The following is a 27,466-nucleotide window of genomic DNA, read 5'->3' on the forward strand; positions in this document are numbered from 1 at the left end:
CTGACCATGGCATTACTATCCTTGATTGGCCTGCCAATTCCCCTGACCTGAACCCCATAGAGAATTTGTGGGGTATTGTGAAGAAGAAGCTGAAAGACACCAGACCCAACAATGCAAATGAGCTAAAGGCTGCTAATGAAGCATCCTGGGCATCCATAACACCTCAGCAATGCCACAGGCTGATTGCCTCCATGCCACGCCACATTGATGCAATAATCTGTGCAAAAGGATTCCCAACCAAGTACTGAGTGCATTAATGGACATTTTCAAATGTTTGATTTTGTTTTGTTGTTATAATTTTTTTTTTTACTTGGTCTGAGGAAATATTCTAATATTTTGAGATAGGATTTTTTAGTTTTCTTCAGCTCTACGCCATAATCAGCGATATTAAAACAATAAAAGGCTTGCGATAATTCAGTTGATTTGTAATGAATCCAGAATGTTTGACATCTCATGTTTTTTAATTGCATTACAGAAAATAAAGAACTTTATCACAATATTCTAATTTTCTGAGACAGTCCTGTAGATCCCACAGCTCATCTGAAATCTCCCTAGTCTATCAGAAGCCCAGGCCTCTTTTTATATGATTAGTAGATGGAGATGAACTGAAAAGATTAACAAACTGAGAAATTAGCTTTTTAGAGGTAGGGGGCTTTTTTATAAGCTCGTAGAAACTATATTGCACCGGTATAGTTACAAAGTGAGGGAAATGCAGTCTGACAAAATGACAAACTTGCTAGTACCTGAAAAAAGTGGCTAGAAGGAAGACCAAATTTAGATTGGAGTTGCGTGAAGGAAGCAAAGTTATCATCAATGTATAAATCCTTAACAACAGCTATGCCCTTACTTAACCAGTGTTTAAAACTACATCCATATTGCCTGGCTTAAACGCTGTGTTCTGAAAAATAGGAGCATAGATGGAAAAACCAGGGAGATTCAGGACAATCTATATCTGCTTCAGGATCAGGAATTAATTTTTTTAGTATAAAATTAATCTTCAGTAACTGAAAAGGCAAAGAAAAATGGGAAAACAGTACAGCAGCAAGAGAGGAAGTAGTAAATGCCAAAGATGCAAGATTTTCATTTAGGGGCGAATTGGGAAATAGTGAGTCAATCTCTTCACCCCTCGGATAGACGTGACTCCAAAAAACCCAGATTCTGGTATTACAAGCCCAGTAATAACGAAAAACAGGAAGGCCTAGACCTCCCTCAGCAGGAGGTTTCTGTAGGTGAGACTTTGAGATTCGAGGGTGTTTACCGGTTACCTGACTCCGCCAGATAGATTTGCTCCGCATATCCATCTGGAAACCTTCCGTTGAAGTAATTTTGGGAAGGGGCGAAAATACTGGTTAGCTGATTGGCCTATGTTGGTGATAGACGGGCCAAATGAACCAATCAGATTCGTCGTCGCTCTGTTACGAGCGACGACAAAAACACAACCACAAGCCAAGCTACTCTTGCTGCTGCAGGTAAAGGCTCGTTAGCTCAGCAAAAAAATACTCTGTAATTCCGATAAAACTTGGTCGATAGCCACGCTAACGCTAGTTTCATCGGCTGAAGCCACCATGTTCTTTAGACTGAACTGTCGCACTTCTCGTTGCGTCACACCTCAACCCGCCTCAAAGCCAACGATGATTGGACGTTCGTTTGGTGAACGGCTCCAAATTTTCTTTAACGGAGAGTATCCAGACTGATCTGCGAGTGAAACCTTGAAAGCTCGCGAGATCAGGATGGTCTCACGAGGCTAGTTTACCGGCCCAGACAAAAGGAATTATAATGGAACCTATCATCCTAAAAAAAAAAAGATGCAGTGAGATAAATGGGTATCTTTTGAAAAAGAAAAGTCAGTTTCGGGAGGACCACCATCTTGACAACATTAAAACGACCAATCAAGGAAAGGGGGAGGAGCTTCCACCCGTCGACCATAGATTTAAGTTTGTTGATTAAATCCAGAAAGTTATGTTTAAAAAAAAAAAAAGAGTTTAGGATCCTTTGTGATATTTATCCTCAGATACTCAAAATAACTTCTGGAAACTTTTACTAAGAAAAGCAGTGTCCAGACCATCTGACAGAGGTATAAAAAGACTTTTGTCCTTGTTAATAGTAAAACTGGAAAACTTGCCTTATTTTTTTTATAAGAGTAAGAAGCAGAGAAAGAGAGATTGTGACATCTGAAAGAGTCAAGATAACATTGTCCGCATGAAAGCCAATACAGGAGTCGAGTGTTTGAAAAAGAATACCTGCTAGGGATGAAGCAAGTCTGGTCAGGATGGATCAGGCGAGCTATGTGTTTAAACGATTAGCTAATACTTTGGCAATTATTTGTTGGTCGCAGTTTAGTAAGCTTAAAGGACGGTATGAGGCAACATTAGAGCAATCCCTGCCTTTCTTCAGGAGAAGACCGATATTAGCATCATACAAACTCTGAGGAAATACTCCTTTCACTGAAGGGTTCACCATACGCAGAAGAAGAGGGGCAACCAGATCCAAATGACTTTTATAGAATTCTATTCCATTTCCATTGCATTGTGCAAAAATGTCAAATATCTTGCAGAAAAAATCGGGGCAGTCATAATTCAGGGAATAAATATTTAATAAAGCAACAGGGAGGGAACTGATATCGCCATTGACAAACGCATATCTCCCCCCTGAATTTGCAGACATGGAGTTAAAGATAAATGGAATGGATTTGCGGATAAGGATTGCAGCCCCTCTAGCCTTGGAAGAAAAATTTGACTGGTAAACCTGTGACACCCATGAAGATCTCAATCGTCTCTGCTCAGTTGGCTGAATATGCGCCTCCTGAAGAAAGATGATATTGAATGAAAGTGATTTTAAATGTGAAAACACCTTTGCTCTTTTAAGCACTTTTACCAAGGCCTCTACAGTTCCAGGAGACAAAATGAATAGGACTCATGCCCGGCTTAGTAGTATTATTATCCAGCATTTATCATAACGTAAAAACAGCAGCTGACAAGGTAAACGCAACAGAACACAGGAAGTTTAACAACAAAAGAATCAAAAATTATGTCAACATTTTTCAGGCTTGATTTCACAGAGGCCAAATCACCCAAACATTTCTTAATATCTGTTATTTGGTTCTCAGGGGCTTTGATGTGTGTTTCCATCTATTATGCTATTTCTTGGATGCAAAGACTTTTACAAACTGTAGTATTATAGTGAATTGCCACAAGTTTTTCCATCCCTATAAATATGCATACAAGAAACTCTTAACTCTTTTAACTTTCAGGTTCTGCTTGGCAGAGACAAGTTGTCCTCAAGATGATAATTTCCCTAACAGTCTTTGTGTTAAGGTCAATGGCAAGCTTTTCCCTTTGCCCGTAAGTCCTGATTTTCCTTGTCCAGTAAAGTGTAATCCAGTATAAAAAATTAAATGGTGTAAAACGACTACATTTTCTATATCTGTAGGGACTTGCACCACCACCAAAAAATGGAATTGAACAGAAGAAATCAGGAAGACCCCTAAACATTACCTCCCTTGTCAGACTCTCATCCGCTGTGCCTAACCAGATTGCAGTGACATGGGCCCCAGAAATTGGAAAGGTGAGGGTAACAAAGAACAAACTCTTTCGATTATTTCTTGCTGCAATTTTGTAGTCCAAGCTGTCTAAATCCATAGATGCAAAAGGTACAACTGGTTATGTCAATGTGTTTGGTTATTGGATGTATTCGCCCACACAGTTCATTACACCTTTCCCCATCATGCTACAGAAATGGTCACATGGGACTCTACATGGGTCTGGTGGTCGGTTGTGCAGGATGGCTGCCTAGATTTCAATTCCTCAACCCATTGCCTACAGTTTTACTTGAGTGATTTTTATTTTTTTTTTGTTTTTTGGACAGCTAGTTACTTCTTTACTTTGAGTACTGAGCCTTGAGGTTATTGCATAAGATAGACTTTTGCGATCAGGGCAGGGTGTAATGGCAGAGTTGGAAACTAAAATGGACTCTGCTATTGAGACTGACTTGGCAAGGCAAATTTATTTGTATAGCACAATTCAGTACAGAGACAATGCAAAGTGCTTTACATGATTAAAATATAGAAAAATAAGACAGAATAAAAGCAAGTAGGAATAAAATGTAGAAACAAAATAGAACATTAAAAACAGTTGGACTAAAAAAGTTGAACTAAAGATGTTTCAGTAAAAACAGTTTAACTAGAGCAGTCAAAGACAATCCTAAACAAATGTGTTTTCAATCTTGATTTAAAGGAACTCAGGCTTTCCGTACTTTTACAGTTTTCTGAAAGTTTGTTCCAGGTCAGTGGAGAATAGGAACTAAGCTTAATTGCTGCTTCTCCGTGTTTAGTTCTGGTTCTAGGTATGCAGAAAAAGCTGGAGCCAGAAGACCTGAGTGGTCTGGAGGGTTGATACACTGATAAGTCTGTGATGTATTTAGGTGCTAAGCCATTCAGGGATTTATAGACTAACAGAAGGATTTTAAAGTATATTTTCTGAGATACAGGGAGCCAGTGTTAGGACTTTAGAACTGGAGTGATGTTCTCTACTTTCTTAGTCTTAGTGAGGACACGGGCAGCAGCGTTCTGGATCAGCTTCAGCTGTCTGATCCACTTTTTAGGCAGACCTGTGAAAACACCGTTGCAGTAATCAATTCGACTAAAGATTCAATTCAATTCAATTTTATTTATATAGCGCCAAATCATGAAACATGTCATCTCAAGGCACTTTACAAAGTCAAGTTCAATCATATTATACAGATTGGGTCAGATTATACAGATTGGTCAAAAATGTCCTATATAAGGAAACCAGTTGATTGGATCAAAGTCCCGACAAGCAGCATTCACTCCTGGGGAAGCGTAGAGCCACAGGAAGAGTCATCTGCATTGTACATGGCTTTGCTGCAATCCCTCATACTGAGCAAGCATGAAGCGACAGTGGGAAGAAAAACCACCCATTAGCGGGAAGGAAAAACCTCCGGCAGAACCGGGCTCAGTATGAACGGTCATCTGCCTCGACCGACTGGGGTTACAGAAGACAGAACAGAGACACAACAAGAGAAACAAAAAAGCACAGAAGCACACATTGATCTAGTAATCTGTTCTACATTAGATGGTAGTAGCGGGTGAGCCGTCTTCTCTGGATGATGTCACAGTTAACAGAACGCCAGACCAGGTGTACCTACTATGAAGAGAAAAGAGAGAGAACAGAAAGTTAAAGCAGAAATGACAACACATAATGCATAATTGAACAACAGTAGAACTCAATAGAGTGAGAAAATTAGATCCTGATATACTCCAGTAGCCTAAGCCTATAGCAGTAAAACTATAAAGGTAGCTGAGAGTAACATGAGCCACTAGTTATAATTTTTGTCAAAAAGAAAAGTTTTAAGCCTAGTCTTAAAAGTAGACAGGGTGTCTGCCTCACGGACCAAAACTGGGAGTTGGTTCCACAGGAGAGGAGCCTGATAGCTAAAGGATCTGCCTCCCATTCTACTTTTAGAGACTCTAGGAACCACCAGCAGACCTGCAGTCTGAGAGCGAAGTGCTCTGTTAAGCCGGGCGTACACTGTACGAGTTTTTCAGTCGTGGTACTTATATACATCTCAAACTGTGCGACGGAACCGCGGGGTTTAAAAAGTTCACCGCTCACGATCTGTGCGGCGCGACGCTCGGACGAGACCGGACTGCTCACACTGTACGTCGTGTCCCCTCTGGGACCGCTCGCTGTGGTGGCAGAGGCAGGCGAGCGACGGTAGGTGACAGGGACCCAGAGCAGGGGTTCGAGCCCAGCTCTGGCGAGGCCCGCAGGAGGCACCGGGCTTGGGGGGAACGGAGGGGAGAGAGAGGAGAGACGAGACGCATCGGCGGCCGCGCGGCACGGCAGGTCGCCTGGTCCCCCCAGCAAGCGGAGGAGTGCCGAAACAGGCGGCCAGCGCGTTGCGCGGACCGCGGAGGAGTGCCGAAACAGGCGGCCAGCGCGTTGCGCGGACCGGACAGCTCGCCCTCCCCAACACCGGCCGGAGGTTGCTTCAGGGACGCCCGCTTCCCTCCCTCCGCTGGCGGGGACGGAGAGGAGGGGAGGGCACCCCCTCGTAGCTCTGCTTGAACAGCAGGATGCGCTCACGAAAACCTCACGACAGCCGACTGAATTTCAAACATGTTTGATTTTCACGATCGTCCGATTCCTGATCGGGAGGTAGTCGTGAGAAGCCAGTCCCCCCTCCTCCCCCCCTCTACGATCAAGCTGAAATTCGGCCCGATTCAAAAAATGCTCGCACGACTGAAGAATCGGCCCGAAAAGGGGAAAAACACGTACAGTGTACGCCCGGCTTTAGGAACATACGGGGTAATCAGAGCTCTGATATATGATGGAGTTTGATTATTAAGGGCTTTATACGTTAGAAGGAGAATTTTAAATTCTATTCTTGATTTAACAGGAAGCCAATGAAGGGAAGCTAAAATTGGAGAAATATGATCCCTCTTGTTGATTTTCATCAGAACTCTTGCCGCAGCATTTTGAATCAGCTGAAGACTTCGAACTGCATTTTGTGGACTTTTCCCAGTAAACAATCCATGTATTAACAATAAAACGGGCTGTATTAAAAAAAAAACTGGCTGATGAAATGGATGAAGCCAAAAACAGGACTATGGAAAAACAATTTCTGCATGTAAGACTGTCAGGAAATTTAGAACAATCTCAAACCTGGCCTTTTTTTTCCAAACCTTTTTTTTTTTAGCCTAAACGGCTCCACTAAGAGCTATGAAGGACATGCTGCAACAGTTACTGATCAAAGTAGTTAATACTGGGAACTAAAACGGTTACATATTAAGTTATTTTTTAACAAGCCCAACTCCTCGTGTGTTTAAAGATTCCATCAAATCCTGAATTGTTCAAGTCTTGGTAGTCTCGTGATGGAAGTCGACCTGGTAAACTACCAGAGTTTATGTAGGAGCCTTCCATCCAGCCCAGAACTTTGATGGCCTTCACCTCATCAGTGGGTGCTGGAAAACAGATATGTGTTATTGTTATGTAAAGGATAATACTGTTAAAGAAAAAAATAAATCACCACTTCGATTAAAACAAACTTTTCAAGAAAATATCTGCTCATGTGGCTAATTCCAGCTGTGGTTTTTGCCATGGCCAAACCAATTTTATTAAGTGCACAACACATATTTGCAATTGGGCACAGATGACCTCATTTTTACTTTGAAGAAATTAAGGAGTTAGAAAGGTAGTGAGATATAATCTAGATCTGCTGCTATATGCTTTACTTGTAACATTCATATTTATGTTAGAAAACGCAATTTTTAATTAATTTCCTTACCAATTTTCATATAATCAATATCCACTCGTTGCAATTATTTTAAATATATTAAGAATTCGTTTTGCACATAAGCATACATGCATTGGTTTGACAGTTTTAGGATAAATTACCAAATCCAAACACCAATTTAGATTTACACCAATAAGAACAATAGACAGTCATTTGAAAACAACACAAAAACCACATGATAATCTGTTAACAATGCATTTATCTGGGTATCCACTCAGGTACTATTTATTTGACACAGCACAGTAAAAGCAGAAGCCAACCACAGTGGCTGCATTACAAAGCAAAAGTTGTTTTAGCATGGCGTTCAACCTAAGGCAAACTTTCATGTTATTTGCTCTAAAAAGTAACATGGTCCCTTACTGTAACACAGCAGGGCCTTTAACTGAAATCTTACATGATCTATCAGTGAGCTATTACTTTTTCACCGGGAAAGCTTTGAAAGTTACCTGTGGGGTGCTAATGCTGTTAGCTGTGATATCACGTTTTTCTTCTTCAGCCAAACCGGCGCGTTTCAGTTTCTTTCGGGTGCGCCCCCTGCTGTCGGGAAGTCTGAACAACAACAACAACAACTCAATGCATCACAAGACTTTTGGCACAAATTTACCGCAGCGGTAGTGGGATTGTTTTGTACTCGAGCAGAGGCTGTTTTGTGCGAGCAGAGACCGTTTTGTGCTCGAGGAAAACTTATAAATGATATTTTGAGTGCAAGGTTGGCGAACAGTTTGCAAAACAATTTTTTTGTGTGAAACATATCTTTTTGTGTGCAAACAAGTTTTGTTTGTGTGCAAAACTTTTTTTTGTGTGCAACGTTTTGGCAGAAATTTATCTCCATACCCCAGGAACCCCGAAGCCCCGGACCTACCCAGCGGAGCACAGCTTCCTCAAAGTGACCAAGCATGCAAACTTGAAATTATACAACTTATACATATCTGAACCTAGAACCTCTGAACAGGTGGGCATAACCATAACATATGAATATAATTGTCAGGATTGTTGCCTGTGCACTATGGATGGATATTGGATTGTGCAAAACCCATCCTGAATAATCGTTTACCTGTGTAGTGTACTCTGTGAAGGATTTTGTATTGTATTAGTTGAACATTTTAGTTTCTAGTTATTTTGAAAGTTTTCAGACATATCTGAGCCCAGATGTTTTGTTCAAAGCTGACTGATAAATCCTCTTCCCATTTCATAATAGGAAGACATATATAATCGTCTAATTTAGTCAGTGTCCTGTATAATTTAGACAGTAGTTTTGGAGGGCTTAAATCCAGAAACTTCAATATATTTGTTGGAATTTGTAAACCACATTTAATATGCTTAAATTTATTTCTAACTAGAAAAAGCTGTTCCTGCGTAAAAGCGAGTGAGAATGTTAATCTGCAGAATGATTTGAGCAGAAGCTGCAGTAGATCCCTGCAAACGAGAAAAAGTAGCTGAAAAACATTGAAATCAGATTTGAAGAATTTGAAAAAATTTAAGAATTTGAAGGTGTAATGCCAGTGGGGTACCGCGAGCGAGCTATTTTTAGAAACACAACGTCACGATGACGTCACATCACGTGGTACGCAGTGGGGCAAACTCCGGAAACCCGCCGCTGTTTTGCTGTAAAAGAGACGTGCGTTACCCTTGGTTTTACTCGGTAAGCGACTGCTTTTTTCCGAATCTAAAACCATGGTTTTTAAACATTGTTGCTATGGAACGTGCAACAGCGACTCGAGGTACGCTGATCGGCCGCATATGAAGGATGTTTTCTTCAAGACTGCCAAGGAGAAATGTGTGCGCTTGGTACACCGGGGCGGTCGGCCTACACAACAGTTCAACCCGGAAAAAGTTACCAAATTCAAGTACATATGTAGCAAGCATTTTGTCGGAGGAAAGGGCACAACCGAAGAACATCCTGACCCAATTCCAGCGACATCAAGTCAAGGTAAGAGTATTTTGGTGGCCGACATGTTAATAAAGAAGCGCCTGCTACCATGATCGCATATAGGCCGTCATGGTAGCAGGCGCTAACATGATAGCCTGCTACCAGGATAGCTTACTCAAAAACATTTCAAATGAGACAAACATTAAACATATACCCATTCCTGGACGGTGATTGCAAACAACAACAACAAAAAAACGGCCGACGCTGCCATGATCGCCGCGCAGGAAGAAAAAACAAAGCTTACCGTTCATCAACTCGGCCAGTTTTCCAGTCTTTTTAAGCCCTCGAACCTCAAGCCATCGTTTGAGCTGAAGGTTGGTGTGTTCTTCGACAGTGCGACCAGTAAACCGTGTGCCTGGGACATCGTCTTGGGAAAGTTTAACGGCTGTAAAGTCGGTCATATCGCTGGTTCTGTTGCGCTTGTAATAGCTGGGTTATCCGTGCGTTCTCTCCTGTGTGCCCTACCTAAGCGGCAAAAGGGGCGTTGCTCTTGAGACGGTGACGTCACGTGCGCGGTACCCCATTCAGATGTGACGGGACGTGACGAACTGCATTTCCCATGATGCAATGTGGTCAAAATGGCCACCAACTCCCATCATGCAACACGGTCCAAATATGGCCGCCGATCGAGATAAGGTTGCTAGGGTGATGACTATAAAACCCAGCAACAGACCGAAATCTTTCTTCTTCTTGGCATTCAGCCAGTCAGGGAAGTCACGCAGCTGCTACTCCAAACTCCCCCCACCCTCCCCACGCCACGTGCTCAAGTTTCTCACTGGACCGAGATTTTTCGAAGCAAACTTTATTCCCTGCTTTACTCACGCAGGAGGTCGACTTAAAAGGTACTTTTTAATTCCCTCCGATCAAAGACAGGGAGCCGCCTTATCTACCAGTGATCGAAAGAGGACTACGCTTTTGCTGGGCCGAGCAAAGCGTCTGTAAGCCTGGAGGAAGAGACAAAGGAACTTCTTTATCCCGTCACCGCTGCTGCCCGCTCCTGCCTACAACCGCGCACCTGCAGTCGTCAAGAGCTCCAGGACACTCACGGACCCAGCCGGGACTTCACTCCTGAATCACCTCAAAGTAACGGGGTTCTTCCCTTTTATTTCTTTTTCACCTTATGGTGATAAAGCTGTGCCTGGGCAGGTGTTAGGGACTTAGTAAATGCTTTTTACTCCAAGACGGAGTTGGGTTTATTTTGCTGAATATTTTCTTTGTATGTGCATGCATTTGGGAAAGCGACTTTGGCTGTGTTTGATTTTGTGGTTTGTAAAGACCCCGCTGAGGGTCCTGCTGTAACTCTTTTTATGAATTCTTCCATCTTTTTCCTCTCTCTCATCGTTTCAATCTTTGCTTCCTGCTTATCAGCAGTTCAATCTCTTTATTAGAGCTCAGTTCGCGGTTTGTTTAAACTGTTCAGTCAGCCGTTCCCCTCTGGCCGAGGCACCGCCCCGCTTTAGTGTAAGTGCTGACTGCATCATAAGGACCTCCCCTCACGCATCATGCAAGCTTGTAGATCATACGTCATCATAGTCGCCATCTTGGGAGGGTGGCGGATGACTGAACTGTAGGTAGCTTAGCTGAATTAGCTTTTGTAAGGCATCAAAGCGTCCAGTGGGACTCTCAACACCGTTCTGTCTGTTAATGCTGCGGCGTCAAATGCCGACGTCTTGAATGTGAGGTTTAAACTGGGTTGAACTAAGATTTGCTAACCGCTCATTTTAATCCATTTTTTGTTCTTTTATTTCCACATATATATTTTGCATGTTTAATTTTAGTAGCGTGTAAGATTTCCAAGGTTGTTGAATCAGAGAATTACTGTAACAGGGAATTGCTTTTGGTTCAATAAAAGCAAACAACTGCGGAATAGAAATTGTTTTGTGTGCAATCCGATTCACAGTTACATGGTTATTCAGAATTCAGAGCCACCTCCTTTCGGAGTTAACATCTGATATTAACAGTGGATGGATTATGAGGAATAAGTATTTAAACTCTAATTGTAGTTATATTGGGGTTCTCACAGTCTGCTGGATAAACCTCTTCGGTTAAAATCCGACCAGATCATTTATCCTAGCATAAATGAGTTCATAACAGCTAATTAACTAATGCTTTAGTAGTATAAATCATTACCAGCTTCTAACCTAACATCACCACCATTTGAACTATATTTTGTTATAGAGGAATTTTGAGTTGAATGACTTATTACTTAAATTATAATACCAAATTATAATTAATAATAATTAATAGTTTTGAGTTGGGTTTTTATTTACTATTTTTCAGTTCTTCCTCCTGTCTGGGTTTAATTAGGTTCTGGCTTTTGTTATGGTTAGTTCTGTTTCCCCTCACCACTCCCACTCAGCCTTCCCTTCACTCCCGCTCCAGTTAGTCACACCTGCCAGCCACTAATTAGCCAGATTCACTTCACCTGCCAGCCTCCCTACTTAAGTCTCACTCTTTGCCGGTCCGTCATCATTCAACACCCTCTCTATGCCTGTCTGCTTGTTTGCCTTTTGGAACCCTGCCACATCTGCTTCTCATTCAAGGTTAGTTCTGTTATTAAGCTCTGATTGACTCAGTGCCGAACTGTGGACTCCTGCTGCTGCACTCTGGCTGACTCAGTGCTGAGCTGTGGATCTCTGCCGTGCTGCGAGTCTCTGCCGAGCTGTGGATCTCTGCCGTGCTGTGGGTCTCTGCCGAGCTGTGGATCTCTGCCGAGCTGTGGATCTCTACCGTGCTGTGGACCTCTTCCGAACTGTGGATCTCTGCCGTGCTGTGGGTCTCTGCCGTGCTGAGGGTTTCTGCCGTGCTGTGGATCCGCTACAAGTCTTCCATCACTCACATCATGTCTGACTGCCCCTGTCCTCCCGTCTTGGTCTCCGCTCTGAACCTGCCAGCCAGCTCCTGCATCCTTCTTCTCCGCCTGTGATCAGACTCTGGTTCTACATGTCATCACCATCCACTACCTGCAATAAACTTTCTTAAAATTTACTCTGTTTGTGCGTGCTGTGTCCGGGTTCATCCAAAAACAAATCATGACAGAAGGAATTTGAAAATTTGGAAGAATTTGAAGAAATTGGAAAATTTGAAAAAAATTTGAAGGAATTTGAAAAATTTTAAGAATTTGAAGATTAAGAACAATTAGAAGAATTGGAAGTATAGGAAGAATGTGAAGAATTTGAAGAATGTAAAGAATTTAAAGCAATTTGAAGCAATTTGCATTGATTTCAATGGGAACAGCCAAAAAATCACACAAAAAGTGATATATTTTAAAAAGTGTAAATTAGCATAACCATGAGATATAGCAGTCTTGCCGGGAACGAGCCGAACGTTTTGATACCAAAATTGTTGAAATCGGTTGAAGTATGCGATAGTAGTTGGACGTCAACTGAATAATAACTAGAGAAAGCTGTTCCTGCGTAACAGCGAGTGAGAAATCTAATCTGCAGAATGATTAGGGTTGGGAATTGAAAAGATTTTCATGATTCCGATTCCCTTATCGATTCTGTGGAACGATTCGATTCCTTTTTGATTCTCTTTTCGATTCCAATTTGGGGAAAAAAGGAGAACAAACAGTTTGATGAGCATCAACTTTGTTTACTTAACTATCACATGACCTTACAAACTAACAAGGTCAAGATGTCCATAGCAAATGTGCAACTGGAGTAACATTTATATTTGTTTAAATAAAAGGAATATAAGAACAAACTTAAATACAGTAGATGAGTTGCTTAGGATACAAGAAAATGTAAGTTTGTTGTGACAGTTGCTTATTAATCTCTCTTTAGATAACCTCAGTCATCTAAATCTAACAGAGAAGGCATCCGTTTAATGAAAAAGCATTACTGTACAATTTTGGGAAATAAACTCGTCTCCCCCTGATTTAAATAAACAAGCATCACCTTTCTCTCGCTCCCTGAACTGTGGAGCAACTTCGTAGCATGTTTTGTTACATCCACTGCAATAGATAGAATCATGTAAGAATTCCAGCTACCAGTAGTTCTAATTAAACATGCTACCAAGGAAGGGCTGGATTAATGATAAAGGCACAATCCCTTAATAACCCCAAAGAGAGGTAGGAAATTGGTTTATTTCCAGAAATGGCATATGATTTACTAGTAACCAGCCAGTGATGTAAAACTAGCTACTTACCACCAGAGTTGCCTTCCATGCTGGTCGTAACTTTAGCTTCTGTCCGGTAAGAATCAAAAACACGGCATTCCTTAAATTGTATGCCATGTTGTGTGCGCAGGTGTTTCTGCCTGTTGGATCTATTTCCTCCCGCGGATGTATATGCCATTTTGCAATGATTGCAAAGTGCCTCGTTGCCATCGTTCTCTTCCTTAAAATGAAACCAAACTTTCGACCGCTTCCCCCGATGGGGCGGCATTTTTTTAGCCTGGTCACGTCGTGCGCAAGTTACGCACACGTGGTTACTGAAGAGCCGTGGCACGACAGAATCGAAAAGAGAATCGTTTAGCGAGCTGCCAAACAGTGCCACGGAATTGGAAAACACGGAACCGGTTCTGAACAGGAACCGGTTTTCGATTCCCATCACTAAGAATGATTGAGCAGAAGATGCAGAAAACATTGAAATCAGATTTGAAGAATTTGAAAAAATGTAAGAATTTGAAGGGATTTGAAAAATTTGAAGAATTGGAAGAAATAGAAGAATTGGAAGGAATTTGGAAGAATTGGAAGGAATTTGAAAAATTTGAAAAAAATTGAAGGAATTTCAAAAATTCTAAGAATTTGAAGAATTTAAAATTTTTTGAAGAAATTTGGAGAATTTGAAAAAAAATGAAGGAATTTGAAAAATTTTAAAAAATTAAAGAATTTGAAGATTAAGAACAACTAGAAAATTTCTGAAGAAATTTAGCAAGGCGCCTGCCTCGTGGCACCGTTGAAAATACTAACAGGAAGTAATACTGCGAATTTCAGGTTCCTACAGTCTTGACAGCCCCCGCAGCGGCCGTTGAAAGGTGCCATGTTAAGTCAATGGACCTCCTAGAAGCCTCTGGCTAGCAGCATTGTCATGGAGACTCACTGACAGCTGCAGCCCTCTCTGTCTGTAAAGGCAGAAGAACCCTGGCTAAGCAGAAGTGTAGGAGCTTTCTAAAGCTACTTCCGGTTAGCAACATGCTAACAGTTAGCCGCTAACATGGTTGTGTTCAGTATCACAGGGTGATTGTACTCTGTCAATTTGGTCCAAATCCTGTACTGGGAAGTGCCTCAAAAAGGGGTGCCAATACTTAATGTCACCAAAGCTCACCAAAGGCCATGGCTCAGATCGGCCTCCTTTAGCAACTCAGCCTCACCATATCTGGGCCCAGACCTCAACATTTGACCAAAATGGTGTGTAGCGCCATTTCCCACAGGTGGGTGGTGCTGTATTGGCCAATTGGGCCGTGTCTGGTTATCATGCCAGGTCCTGTTGGAAGCAAAGTCCCAATAGGAAAGCATGTGAAATCCAAAATGGGCAAAGAAAAGTGACACATGGCTGAAAGTCCCTTGAAAATTTTAAAATGTTAAGAGGAAGTGGCTGTGCGAATTTCAGATTCCTACGTTAATCACAGCCACTGCAGTGGATGTCGAAAGTTGCCATTCTATCCCAATGGAGCCTGACCCTCTGAGAGTTCCATCGTCATGGAAACTCGCTGACACCTGCAGCAGGCCATTCTACTGAAGTACAGACACTTTGCTCAGAATAAGTCCCATTGGATTACAAAGGAGAACTTTGCCTCGCACAACAACTTATATCTCCTGATCCGTAAATGGTAGAGACGTAATTTTTTCAGCGTTTATTTTGTAACAAATCGGAGAACAAGACAAACTATCGGTTTTTGCTAGAAATATTTTAATTTAGGCGTAACAAAAATTATGATATAAAGGGGATTTTTAAGGTAATTTCAGAAATCCTCTAAAAACGGTCCCGAACAAATGCCAGAAGGGTCTGGGCATTCATGTGTGAAAGTGTCATGTCTTTACATGAAATAGTTTAGGAGTAGCGACGATGTAGAAAAGTGCCTCATTTGGGGGAATGGAAGTCTGATCCTGTTTTAGCATTTTCCCAAAACGCTACTCCTGAACAAATTGTTCCTGCGGCAAAACTGTAACATTTATCGACAAAATTCCTTTTTTGTGAGCGCCAGAAGGGTCTGGACATGAATGTGTGAAAGTCTCATGCCTGTACATAAAACGGTTTAGGAGTAGCAACAATGTGAAAACGTGTCGCTTGGGGATGTCAGGTGGGATTTTTCACCACAGCTCCATAGAAAATCAATGGAGAGCTTTTAGGCTTTGTGGTGCTCTGGGGTGATTTGCGAAAAATCTATAAATCCCACACCAATGATGGTTACATTTCCAGAATCCAGACAAAAATTCATAAGTTTTGATGTATAACTTATGTGAATAGAGTGAAAATTGAGCGAGTGAGAAGAAATTGTTCAGAGAAGGAAAATCTATAGGAACGGCAGAGTGGCCACTCTAAATGACTGAGTGTGATCATTTTTCTGAATTTCAAGAAAATGCAAAATTATTTTAAGAAGGTACTGTATGAAAATGGTAAAATATATGAAAAAGCTTAAGATAGCTGAAGGTTATTTGAACATTTTAAAAGTTGAATGGTGTTTCTAGGTGAAAGTAGGCTGAAGCAGTAAGCTGTCAAAAAGCTGAAAATTTTGAAGAATTTGAAGGATTCTCCATTCAATTTCAATGAGAGCAAAACACTCACTAAAAGTTAAATATTTTAAATATTATAAAAGTTATAATTACCAAAAGACATAGCAGTAATGTTGTGAACGAGCTGAACGTTTTGATATGAAAATTGTTTAAATCGGTTGAAGTATGCAGGAGTAGTTAGATGCCGAAAAACGTACGGAATAATAATAAAGACCTGAAAGACCTGACTTGATAAAGAAAAACAGGAAAACAATAAGTGAGAATGCTGTATAAATTTATCATATTGTATGTTTAATCTATCAAATGTGATAAACTCAGTTCCATCAAATAAATGCAGATATTCAATGCCTTTATTCTTCCAGTATGGAAAGTTTATCATATTATTATTTTGTAGGATGTCAGGATTATTCCAGATGGGTGTACGACTGCATGGGATAAGGGATGACTCCGTAATCAGTGAGAATGCTGTATAGCATTCTCACTTATTGTTTTCCTGTTTTTCTTTATCAGTGAGAATGCTATACAGCATTCTCACTTATTAAATTCCTTCAGGTCTTGATTATTATTCCGTATGTTTTTCGGCATCTAACTACTCCTGCATACTTCAACCGATTTAAACAATTTTCGTATCAAAACGTTCAGCTCATTCACGACATAAGCTTTTTCTAGTTATTATCAGTGAGAATGCTATACAGCATTCTCACTTATTAAGTTCCTTCAGGTCTTGATTATTATTCCGTACGTTTTTCGGCATCTAACTACTCCTGCATACTTCAACCGATTTAAACAATTTTCGTATCAAAACGTTCAGCTCATTCACGACATTACTGCTATGTCTTTTTGTAATTATAACTTTTATAATATTTAAAATATTTAACTTTTTGTGTGTTTTTTGCTCTCATTGAAAATGAATGGAAAATCCTTCAAATTCTTCAAATATTTCAGCTTTTTGTCATCTTACTGCTTCAGCCTACTTTCACCTATAAACGCCATTCAACTTTTAAAACGTAGTGATATCTTTTGGCTATTATGGTATGTTTAAGCTTTTTCATATCTTTCACCATTTTCGTATAGTACGTCTTTAAAATAATTTTTTATTTTTTTTTTCAAGAAATTCAGCAAATAACATGCGTTGCTATGGTCGTCAAGGAGCCTCGTTTAGAGTGCGCACTCTAGAAATTCAACAAATTCTTCTTCTCCGAACAACTTCTTCTCACTTGCTCAATTTTCAACCTATCCACATAAATTATACATCAAAACGTAGGAATTTTTGTCTGGATTCGGAAAATGTAACCATCATTGGTGTGGGATTTATAGATTTTTCGCAAATCACCTCAGAGCGACACTAACCCGAAACCTTCCCTATTCATTTCCTATGGAGCGGTTTTCAAAAATGACACCTGGAAATCCAAAACATCACATGTTTTCGCATCGTCGCTACTCCTAAACCGTTTCATGTAGAGGCATGAGACTTTCACACATTCATGTCCTGACCCTTCTGGCGCTCACAAACGAGAAATTTTGTCGATAAATGTAACGGTTTTGCCGCAGGAACAATTTGTTCAGGAGTAGCGTTTTGGGAAAATGCTAAAACAGGATCAGACTTCAATCTCCCCAAATGAGGCACTTTTCTACATCGTCGCTACTCCTAAACTGTTTTATGTACAGGCATGAGACTTTCACACATGAATGTCCCGACCCTTCTGGCACTCATAGAAAAAGAATTTTGTTGATAGCTGTTACGGTTTTGCCACAGGAACAATTTGTTCGGGAGTAGCGAATGTGCAAAATCCTTAAAACGCTTTGGAGCTTCATTCTTCCACATCATCCACTTTTTACATCGTCGCTGTGCCTACACCGATTTTTGTACAAACCTAAAAATGAACTCCATAGTCCTCAAAAGCCTGCTGATACTCAGAGTGAAAGAATTATTTTGATATCTCTTATACTTTTTCAGCTAGAGCGATTTGTTCGGGAACCTTTTTAGAGGATTTCTGAAAATCGCTAAAAATTCCCTTTATATCATAATTTTTTTATGCCTTTATTAAACTTTTTCCAGCAAAAACCGATAGCATGTCTTCTTCCCCTATCCGTTAAGAATTAAACGCTGAAAAAATTACATCTCTACCATTTACGGAACAGGAGATATGGAGCGTTGTTTGAGGCAAAGTTCTCCATTATAGTCCAATAGCAGCCTCTGACAGAAAGTGTCTGCACTTCGGTAGACAGCCCGCTGCAGCTGTGTGAGTGAGTTACCATGACGACAGAACTCTGAGGGCCAGAGGGAGACGCTCCTTTCGGATAGAATAGCAACTTTCAACATCCACTGCAGTGGCTGTGATTAATGTAGGAGCCTGAAATTCGCACAGTCACTTCCTCTTGACATTTTAAAATTTTCAAGTGACTTTCAGCGATATGTCACTTTTCTGTCCCATTTTGGATGTCACATGCTTTCCTATTGGGCCTTTCCTTCCAACAGGACCTGGCATGATGCCCAGACACGACCCAATTGGCCAATACAGCACCACCCACCTGTGGGAAATGGCGCTACTTGACCATTTTGATCAAATGTTGAGTTCTGGGCCCAGATGTGGTGAGGCTGAGTTGCTAAAGGAGGCCAATCTGACCCATGAAATTTGGTCACGTTTGGTGACAATAAGTATTGGCACCCCTTTTTGAGGCACTTCCCAGTACAGGATTTGGACCAAACTGACAGAGTACAATCACCCGGTGATACTGAACACAACCTTGTTAGCGGCTAACGGTTAGCATGTTGCTAACCGGAAGTAGCTCTAGGAAGCTCGTACAAACTTCTGCTTCACAGACTCTGTACTTCCTTTAAAGAGAAAGCTCCACAAGAAATTTGGCCCACGTCAAATTTTTCAAATTCTTCAAATTTTAAAAATTTCTTCAAATTCTTCAAATTTTTAAAATTTCTTAAATTTTTAAAATTGTTTCAAATTTTTCAATTTTTTTCTAAATTTTCAAATTCTTAAGTTTTTTCAAATTCTTCAAATTATTTCAAATTTTTCAAATTCCTTAAATTTTTTCAAATACTTCAAATTTTACAAATTTCTTCAATTTCTTCAAATTTTCCAAATTCTTCAAATTTCTTCACATTTTTCAAATTTTTCAAATTTCTTCAAATTTTTCAAATTCTTCAAATTTCTTCAATTTTTTCAATTCTTCAAATTTCCTCAAATTTTTCAAATTCTTCAAAATTTTTAAATTCTTCAAAATTTTCAAATTCTTCAAATTTTTCAAATTCATGAAAATTTTCAAATTTCTTCAAATTCTTCTAATTTCTTCAAATTTTTTCAAATTTTTCAAATTTTTTGAACTCCTTCAAATTTTTCAGATTTTTCAAATTATTCCAATTTTTACAAATTTTTCAAATACTTATATTTTTTCAAATATTTCAAATTTTACAAATTTCTTCAAAACATTTTCAAATTCTTCAAATTTTTTCTAATTCTTCAAATTATTTCAAATTTTTCAAATTCCTTAATTTTTTTCAAATTCTTCAAATTCTCCAAATTCCTTAAATTTTTCAAATTCTTCAAAATTTTTAAATTCTTCAAAATTTTCAAATTCTTCAAATTTTTCAAATTCATGAAAATTTTCAAATTTCTTCAAATTCTTCTAATTTCTTCAAATTTTTTCAAATTTTTCAAATTTTTTGAACTCCTTCAAATTTTTCAGATTTTTCAAATTATTCCAATTTTTACAAATTTTTCACTTATATTTTTTCAAATATTTCAAATTTTACAAATTTCTTCAAAACATTTTCAAATTCTTCAAATTTTTTCTAATTCTTCTATTTGTTTCAATTCTTCAAACTTTTTCAAATTCTTCAAATTATTTCAGATTCTTCTATTTGTTTCAATTCTTCAAACTTTTTCAAATTGTTCAAATTTTTAAATTTTTTCAAATTCTTCAAATCTGATTTCAATGTTTTCTGCATCTTCTTCTCAAATCATTCTGCAGATTAGCATTCTCACTCGCTGTTGCGTAGGAACAGCTTTTTCTAGTTATTATTATTATTCCGTACGTTTTTGTGCGTCTAACTACTCCTGCATACTTCAACCGATTTCAACGATTTTCGTACCAAAATGTTCGGCTCGTTCTCGACATTACTGCTATATCTCATGGTTATATTACCTTTTATACTTTTTGAAGTATTTGTACTTTTTGTGCGTTTTTTGCTCCCATTGAAATGAATGCAAATTCCTTCAAATTCTTCAAAATTTTCATAATCCTTCAAATTCCTTCAAATTCTTGTAATCGTTATTATTGTTCAAATTGTTCAAATGGTTCAAATCTTTCAAATTTTTCAACTTTTTTTCAAATTTTTTCAAATTTTTCAAATTTTTTAAATACTTAAAATACTTCAAATTCTTAATTTTTTTCAAATTCTTCAACTTTTTCAAATTCCTTCTAATTCTTCGAATACAACTGATATTAATACTACTACTACAACAGATACTACTCCTACTACTATTACTACTACTACAACTGATACTACTACTACTACTACTACTGATACTACTACCACTACTACTACTACTACTAATGATACTATTGCTGCTACTGCTACTACTACTGATGTTACTGCTGATACAACAACTACTAATACTGATACTACTACTATTACTACTACTGCTACTACTACTATTACTACTACTAATACAACTACTACTACTACTAGTACTACTGATACTACTACTACTACTACTACTGATACTACTACTACTACTACTACTACTACTACTGATACTACTGCTGCTACTGCTACTACTACTACTACTACTACTACAACAAATACTACTGCTACTACTACTATTACTACTACTAATACAACTACTACTACTAGTACTACTGATACTACTACTACTAGTACTACTACTATAAAATTCCTTCAAATTCTTTAAAAACTGATACTACTACTACTAATACTATTACTACTACTAACACTACTACTAGTACTAGTACTAATACAACTACTACTAGTAGTAGTACTACTGATACTACTACTACTAGTAGTACTACTACTACAAAATTCCTTCAAATTCTTTAAAAACTGATACTACTACTACTACTGATACTACTCCTACGACTACTGATACTACTACTACTACTACTGATACTTCTACTAATGCTACATATACTACTACTACTACTATTACTACAGATACTACTACTACTACTACTACTACTACTACTACTACTACTAATGATACTACTGCTGCTACTGCTATTACAACAACTACTACTGCTACTACTACTATGACTACTACTAATACAACTACTACTACTAGTTGTACTACTGATACTACTACTACGACTACTACTACTACTACTACAACAAATTCCTTCAAATTATTTAAAAACTGATACTACTACTACTACTACTACTACTGATACTACTACTATTACTACTACTAATACAACTACTACTACTAGTACTAGTGATACTACTACTACTACTACTACTAATGATACTACTGCTGCTACTGCTATTACAACAACTACTACTGCTACTACTACTATGACTACTACTAATACAACTACTACTACTAGTTGTACTACTGATACTACTACTACTACTACTACTTATACTACTCCTAGTACTACTGATACTTCTACTACTACTACTGATACTTCTACTACTACTACTGATACTAATACTACTACTACTACCGATACTACTCCTAAAACTACTACTACTACTACTACAACTACTACTACTGCTACTAATGATACTACTGCTGCTACTGCTACTACTAATGCTACTACAACAACTACCACTGCTACTACTACTATTACTACTACTAATACAACTACTACTACTACTAGTACTACTGATACTACTACTACTACTACTACTACAAATTCCTTCAAATTCTTCAAATTCCTTCAAATTCTTTAAAAAACTGATACTACTACTACTACTACTGATACTACTCCTACTAATACTGATACTACTACTATTACTACTACTAATACAACTACTACTACAAGTAGTACTACTGATACTACTACTACTACTACAAATTCCTTCAAATTCTTTTAAAACTGATACTACTACTACTACTGATACTACTACTACTACTACTACTGATACTACTACTATTACTACTAATAATACAACTACACAACTACTAGTACTGCTGATACTACTACTACTACAAATTCCTTCTAATTCTTCAAATTCCTTCAAATTCTTTAAAAACTGATACTACTACTACTACTGATACTACTCCTACTAATACTGATACTACTACTATTACTTCTACTAATACAACTACTACTACTAGTAGTACTACTGATAATACTACTACTACTACTACTACTTCAAATTCCTTCAAATTCTTTAAAAACTGATACTACTACTACTACTGATACTAATACTACTACTGATACTACTACTATTACTACTAATAATACAACTACAACTACTACTAGTACTGCTGATAATACTACTACTACTTCAAATTCCTTCTAATTCTTCAAATTCCTTTAAATTCTTTAAAAACTGATACTACTACTACTGATACTACTACTGCTACTACTGATACTACTACTGCTACTACTGATACTACTACTACTACTACTGATACTACTACTACTACTACTACTACTACTACAAATTACTTCAAATTTTTCAAATTCTTCAATGTTTTTCAGCTATTTTTTCTCTTCTGCATGGATCTTCTGCATCTTCTCCTCAAATCATTCTGCAGATTAGCATTCTCACTCGCTGTTGCGTAGGAACAGCTTTTTCTAGTTTTAAGAAACTCCGACTATGCTGTCAGAGAAGAGCTGATGTTGATATTTTTAAAGCATGCATGCCGTTTTATATTTGAGCTAATAAACGGCAAATCTGAAATCATGATATTGCATATTTTCTGTTCTTTGTCTAGCCAGGGTTCGTCTAAGGTGGGGGTCGGAAATCTGCGGCTCTAGAGCCGCATGCGGCTCTTTAGCGCCGCCCTTGTGGCTCCTTGGAGCTTTTTTTAAAAAGTATGAAGATGGAAAAAGGTGAGAGGGAAAATATATCTTAAATTTTAGTTTGGTGTCTGTAGCAGGGAAACCCCGAGACAAACATTCTCAATGTTTTCCAATCATGTAAAATGTGTAGAATACATATTACATTTCAAAATATCTGTCAACAGAGATTTGCGTCATAAGCTGCGACATGTCAGGCGGGTTGCTGTTGTAAACAAACCGGTGGGTGTGTGATGAGCCATGGATCCCAAAGGGGAAAAGAGAAAGATAGCTGAGGATAACAGAGGATTCAACAGTTCTTGGACCGAATATTTTGCTTTTATTGGCGATATCACAGTAAATTGGGCAAAAGACGGCTATTTCTGCCCTGCGATGGGCTGGCAACCAGTGTTCCCTCTAAACTGCGCGCATGCGTAATCGCGCACAGCATCTGGCTTCAGCACGCACAACCAGTGTCCGAGTCGAGTCCACTACTCATCCGAGTCAAGTCCGAGTCGATTCACTATTGATCCAAGTTCGTTGTAGGAACATGCCGTGACATGTGACGTATGACATGAAGCAGTAACATTCCATTGCACTAATAACTCTTTCGCTGTAGTTACCCTTGGTTTTACTCGGTAAAACGACTGCTTTTAAGACGTCTCCTAACCGTGGTTTTTAAACGTTATTATGGAACGTGCAACAGCGACTCGAGGTACGCTGATAGGCCGCATATGAAGGATGTTAAAGCCGCAAGCGGCGTCAAACGGCCCTCGCAGCCAAGCGCACTCCGGCCTATTGGCCACCGCCGCGGTGCCGGCCGGCGGGCGGGGTTCGCGCACCGCCGCGGTGCCGGCCGGGGGGGTTCCCGCACCGCCGGCCGCCCGCCACCGCAGATGCTGTCACGCATTTTCCTCGCCCGTCCACCGTGCGATTCCCACAAACGCGTTCGGCAGCGTTCCCCCATGACTCGCAACAAATCTGGTGCAGATCGGTCGATGCAGTGAGGAGATACAGCCGTTGGATGATGATAATGCATTTGGCCACCGGACCGGACTAAATTGTTCGGCGGGCCGGAAAATGTATACCGATTCCTGGACAGTGACTACAAACAGAAAAAAAACGGCGGATGACGCCATGAACGACGAGCAGGAGAAAAACAACGACTTACCTTTCTATCAACTCGGCTCGTTTTTCCAGGCTTTCCAAGCCCTCGACACTCAAGCCATCGTTTGAGCTGAACGTTGGTATGTTGTTCCACAGTTCTACCAGTAAAATGGGCGCCTGGACATCCTTTTGTGAAAGTTTAACAGCTGTAAAGTCGGACATATCGTTGTGTCTGTTGCATGTGTAACGGCTGGTTGCTACGTGCGCTCTCACACTGTTTGCCCAACCTTAGCGGCAAGGGGCGTTGCTCATGAGATGGTGACGTCACGTGCGCGGTACGACATTTAGATATTAAAATCATACACCAAATAATATTCTAATGACATATTAAAATTATAGCCTAATGATATATAAAAAAAAGTCGAGTCTTTTTCTCAATTTCCGAGTCAGAATGATCTGAATGTAGGAGTCCGAGTCCAAGTTCGAGTCATCAGTGCTCAAGTCCAAGTCAAGTCACGAGTCTCTAAATTTAGCTAATGACTCGGACTCGAGTTTGAGTCTCGGACTCGAGTACTACAACACTGCGCACAACAAACCTATGCTGCGCAGAAAATAAAATCCAAGCTGAACTGTAAACAAAATAATAATAAACCAAGTTTTTTTTTGTACCATTTTGCAACTCTGGTGAAACGGTGTTCCACAGTCGCGCTCTGTGAGCACCAGGTGCTGATCAGAGTGCACCGCTGATTGATGGGTGGGGCAGACGCCTTCATAGTTGGGCAAGTTGCGGTGTGCATCTTTGTTCTGGGCCCGTTTCAGAAAAAAATGGCCAATATCCCTTAAGTAGAAAGCTGCTGCTCTTAGTAGTTCTTCCTCCCTGTGTCATACTCGGGTTTTCAGTTTCAGAACAGGTGATATTAGTCAAGTAACTAAACTTAGTGTCCAACCAACCCTGACTTCAACGTGAGCACAAGCATGAAAAAAGCCCTGATCAATGTAACGCAGATAACATGCTTCACCATGACGACTGGAAATAAGCCTTAAAGTGCGCATTTCCCGTGAGTGGAATTAGAAATTTTAATGAAGGCATATGTAGAATATTTTTAATGCGGTTGCTGCTGAAAAAGCAAGTTGGCTTGATATGAGAGTTATTTGATGGAGAATTAAAGCTGTTTTCTCACACTTCACTAATTCAGCACAAAAGGGGGAAGTGGGGAAGCACATTGATTACAAAAAGCATTGAAAGGACATAGCCAATCATGATGAAGTTTATTCAGGTATGGTTAAGTTTTTTTTTTGTTTAAACATACTCAGCTAAGTCATTAATTGGCTATATTCAACATATGCAATTAATAATGGGATAGTGTGTGTTATTGAAATAACTGATATGTTCATCTTTTTACGTGGAAAAATCCACAAGATAGGAACATTGGCTTTTTGAGATCACTGCTACCTGTAGCAACTGATCCAGTGGAAGAAAGTTGCCCCCTGACAGTTTATGCTAAAGTGATCCTACAGATTGTGGCCCATTGCCTAATTTGCACAAAACCAAAGAGAAGAGGATAATGCACAGAAATTAAGCTAAAACTCTACGGTTTTATTTTAAATACGTTACCTTTTTAAAGGGCTGCTGTTTTATTGCATTCTGTTGCCCAAATAAGGGGCACGGGGTGGGGGTGTTAGTGAGCATTAAAGATAACATCACTTTATTTCCATGGGGAGGTCTGAAGTTGTAGGAGGCCTATTGTGCATGTTCCATTGTTGTTTTTTCGAATCCTCAAAATAAAAATTACATAAAAAAACCCTAATTTCTTCATTATTCATCAATGCAATGAAATATAATTTGTTAATATTGTTATGGAAGTTAAATGTAAAGCCTCATCATACAGCAGTATAGTCAAGTGGTGCTTTCTTCTCTCCATAATGTGCTGCAGGGAAAATAAAAATTAAACATGAATGCTCATTATGGAATTGTAGCCTACTTAGCCATTTGATAGTAGGCTAACATAGCTAATATAGACACAGCCCATGTATCCTTTATTATAAGGCTTATATCAGACTTTAAATTTTTTGCAGCTCCAGACAGATCTGTTTACTGTTTTTTTTGATCCAATATAATAATAATAATAATAATAATAATAATAATAATAACTTCAATTTATATAGCGCCTTTCAGGATACCCAAGGTCGCTTTACAAGAGTGGGAGTAGGGGGGTAGGGACATGGTGGGGGTTTAGGGAGGGTAGGCAAGAGAGAAAAGATGTGTTTTGAGGTGCTTTTGAAACTGTGTCAGGGAAGTGGCGGAACGAATAAGAGGAGGCAGAGTGTTCCAAAGAGTAGGGGCAATTGCACAGAAAGCCCTGTCACCAAAGGTCTTGAGTCTGGTGCGGGGAATGGATAGTAAGTCCTTGCTGGTGGAGCACAGGGACCGTGACTGGGTGAACGGGTGGAGGAGGTCAGTGATGTACTTAGGTGCCAGTGAGTGAAGTGATTTGTAAGTGAGGAGGAGGATTTTGTAGCTGATGCGTTGTTTGATTGGCAGCCAGTGGAGTTTCTTGAGGATGGGGGTGATGTGCTGCCAGGACTTGGTGTGGGTTAACACCCTGGCAGCTGAGTTCTGGACATACTGCAATCTGTCTAGGGCTTTGTTGGGCAACCCAGACAGGACACCATTCCAGTAGTCCAGACGGGAGGTGACAAATGCATGAATGAGAGTTTCGGTGACTGAGTCGGTAACTGGAGGCCGGAGTCTTGAAATGTTACGGAGGTGAAAGAAGGCAGATTTGGTGATGCTCTGGATGTGGAAACTGAATGAGAGTGTGGAGTCCAAAAGTGACGCCCAGGTTCCGCACTTTGGGTGATGGAGAGGTTAACTGTTGCAGTAGATGAGTAGGAGCCTTGCAGAGTGATGTATTGTTTACAGTTGGAGAGGTAAGACTGAAACCAAAAGAGAGTAGTGTCGGTAAGGCCGATGAGGTCAGAGAGACGGGAGAGGAGGATGGAGTGGGAAATGGTGTCGAAGGCAGCAGAGAGGTCGAGGAGGATGAGGATGGAAACAAGGCCGTTGTCTGCAGCAATCAGGAGGTAGTTTGTTATTTTGATGAGGGCAGTTTCGGAGCTGTGATGGGGACTAAAGCCCGATTGAAAAGGTTCAAAGAGCTCATGGTGGGACATGTGATGTTGTAGCTGGGCAGCCACTGCTCTTTCCAAGATCTTGCTCAGGAACGGAAGGTAAGAGATCGGACGGTAGTTGTTGGGGTCTTCTGGGTCCAGGCCTGGCTTTTTGAGTGTTGGAGTCACGGCCGCCAACTTAAAGCTGGAGGGTACTACAACAGAGCCAAGTGAGGCGTTGATGATGTCATCCACCGGGGGGCAGATGGTGGGGAGACAGGCCTTCACAAGGGTTGTGGGTATTGGATCCAGGCTGCAGGATGAGGTCCCGGCTTTGGT

At 39.8% G+C, this 27,466-nt stretch overlaps 1 protein-coding gene across 5 annotated transcripts in view; it reads left to right on the forward strand.

Moving 5' to 3' along the window:
- LOC105923506 (E3 SUMO-protein ligase PIAS2) overlaps nucleotides 1-27,466 on the forward strand; it is a 170,308-nt gene that overhangs the window by 13,768 nt on the left and 129,074 nt on the right. For 3 of the 5 annotated variants that reach the window (XR_004929136.1, XM_036130951.1, XM_036130949.1), the window contains 2 exons: nucleotides 3,251-3,341; nucleotides 3,430-3,564. Coding sequence is in view for 4 of the 5 variants with exons in the window: in XM_036130951.1 (XP_035986844.1) it covers nucleotides 3,251-3,341; nucleotides 3,430-3,564 (226 nt within the window). In the remaining variant the exon portion in view is untranslated. Of the gene's footprint in view, nucleotides 1-3,250; nucleotides 3,342-3,429; nucleotides 3,565-10,113; nucleotides 10,979-27,466 lie in introns of those variants that run through there. The other 2 variants (XM_036130953.1, XM_036130952.1) reach the window with 2 other exon arrangements.

Source organism: Fundulus heteroclitus, unplaced genomic scaffold, assembly GCF_011125445.2.
Source record: "Fundulus heteroclitus isolate FHET01 unplaced genomic scaffold, MU-UCD_Fhet_4.1 scaffold_40, whole genome shotgun sequence".
NCBI lineage: Eukaryota > Metazoa > Chordata > Actinopteri > Cyprinodontiformes > Fundulidae > Fundulus > Fundulus heteroclitus.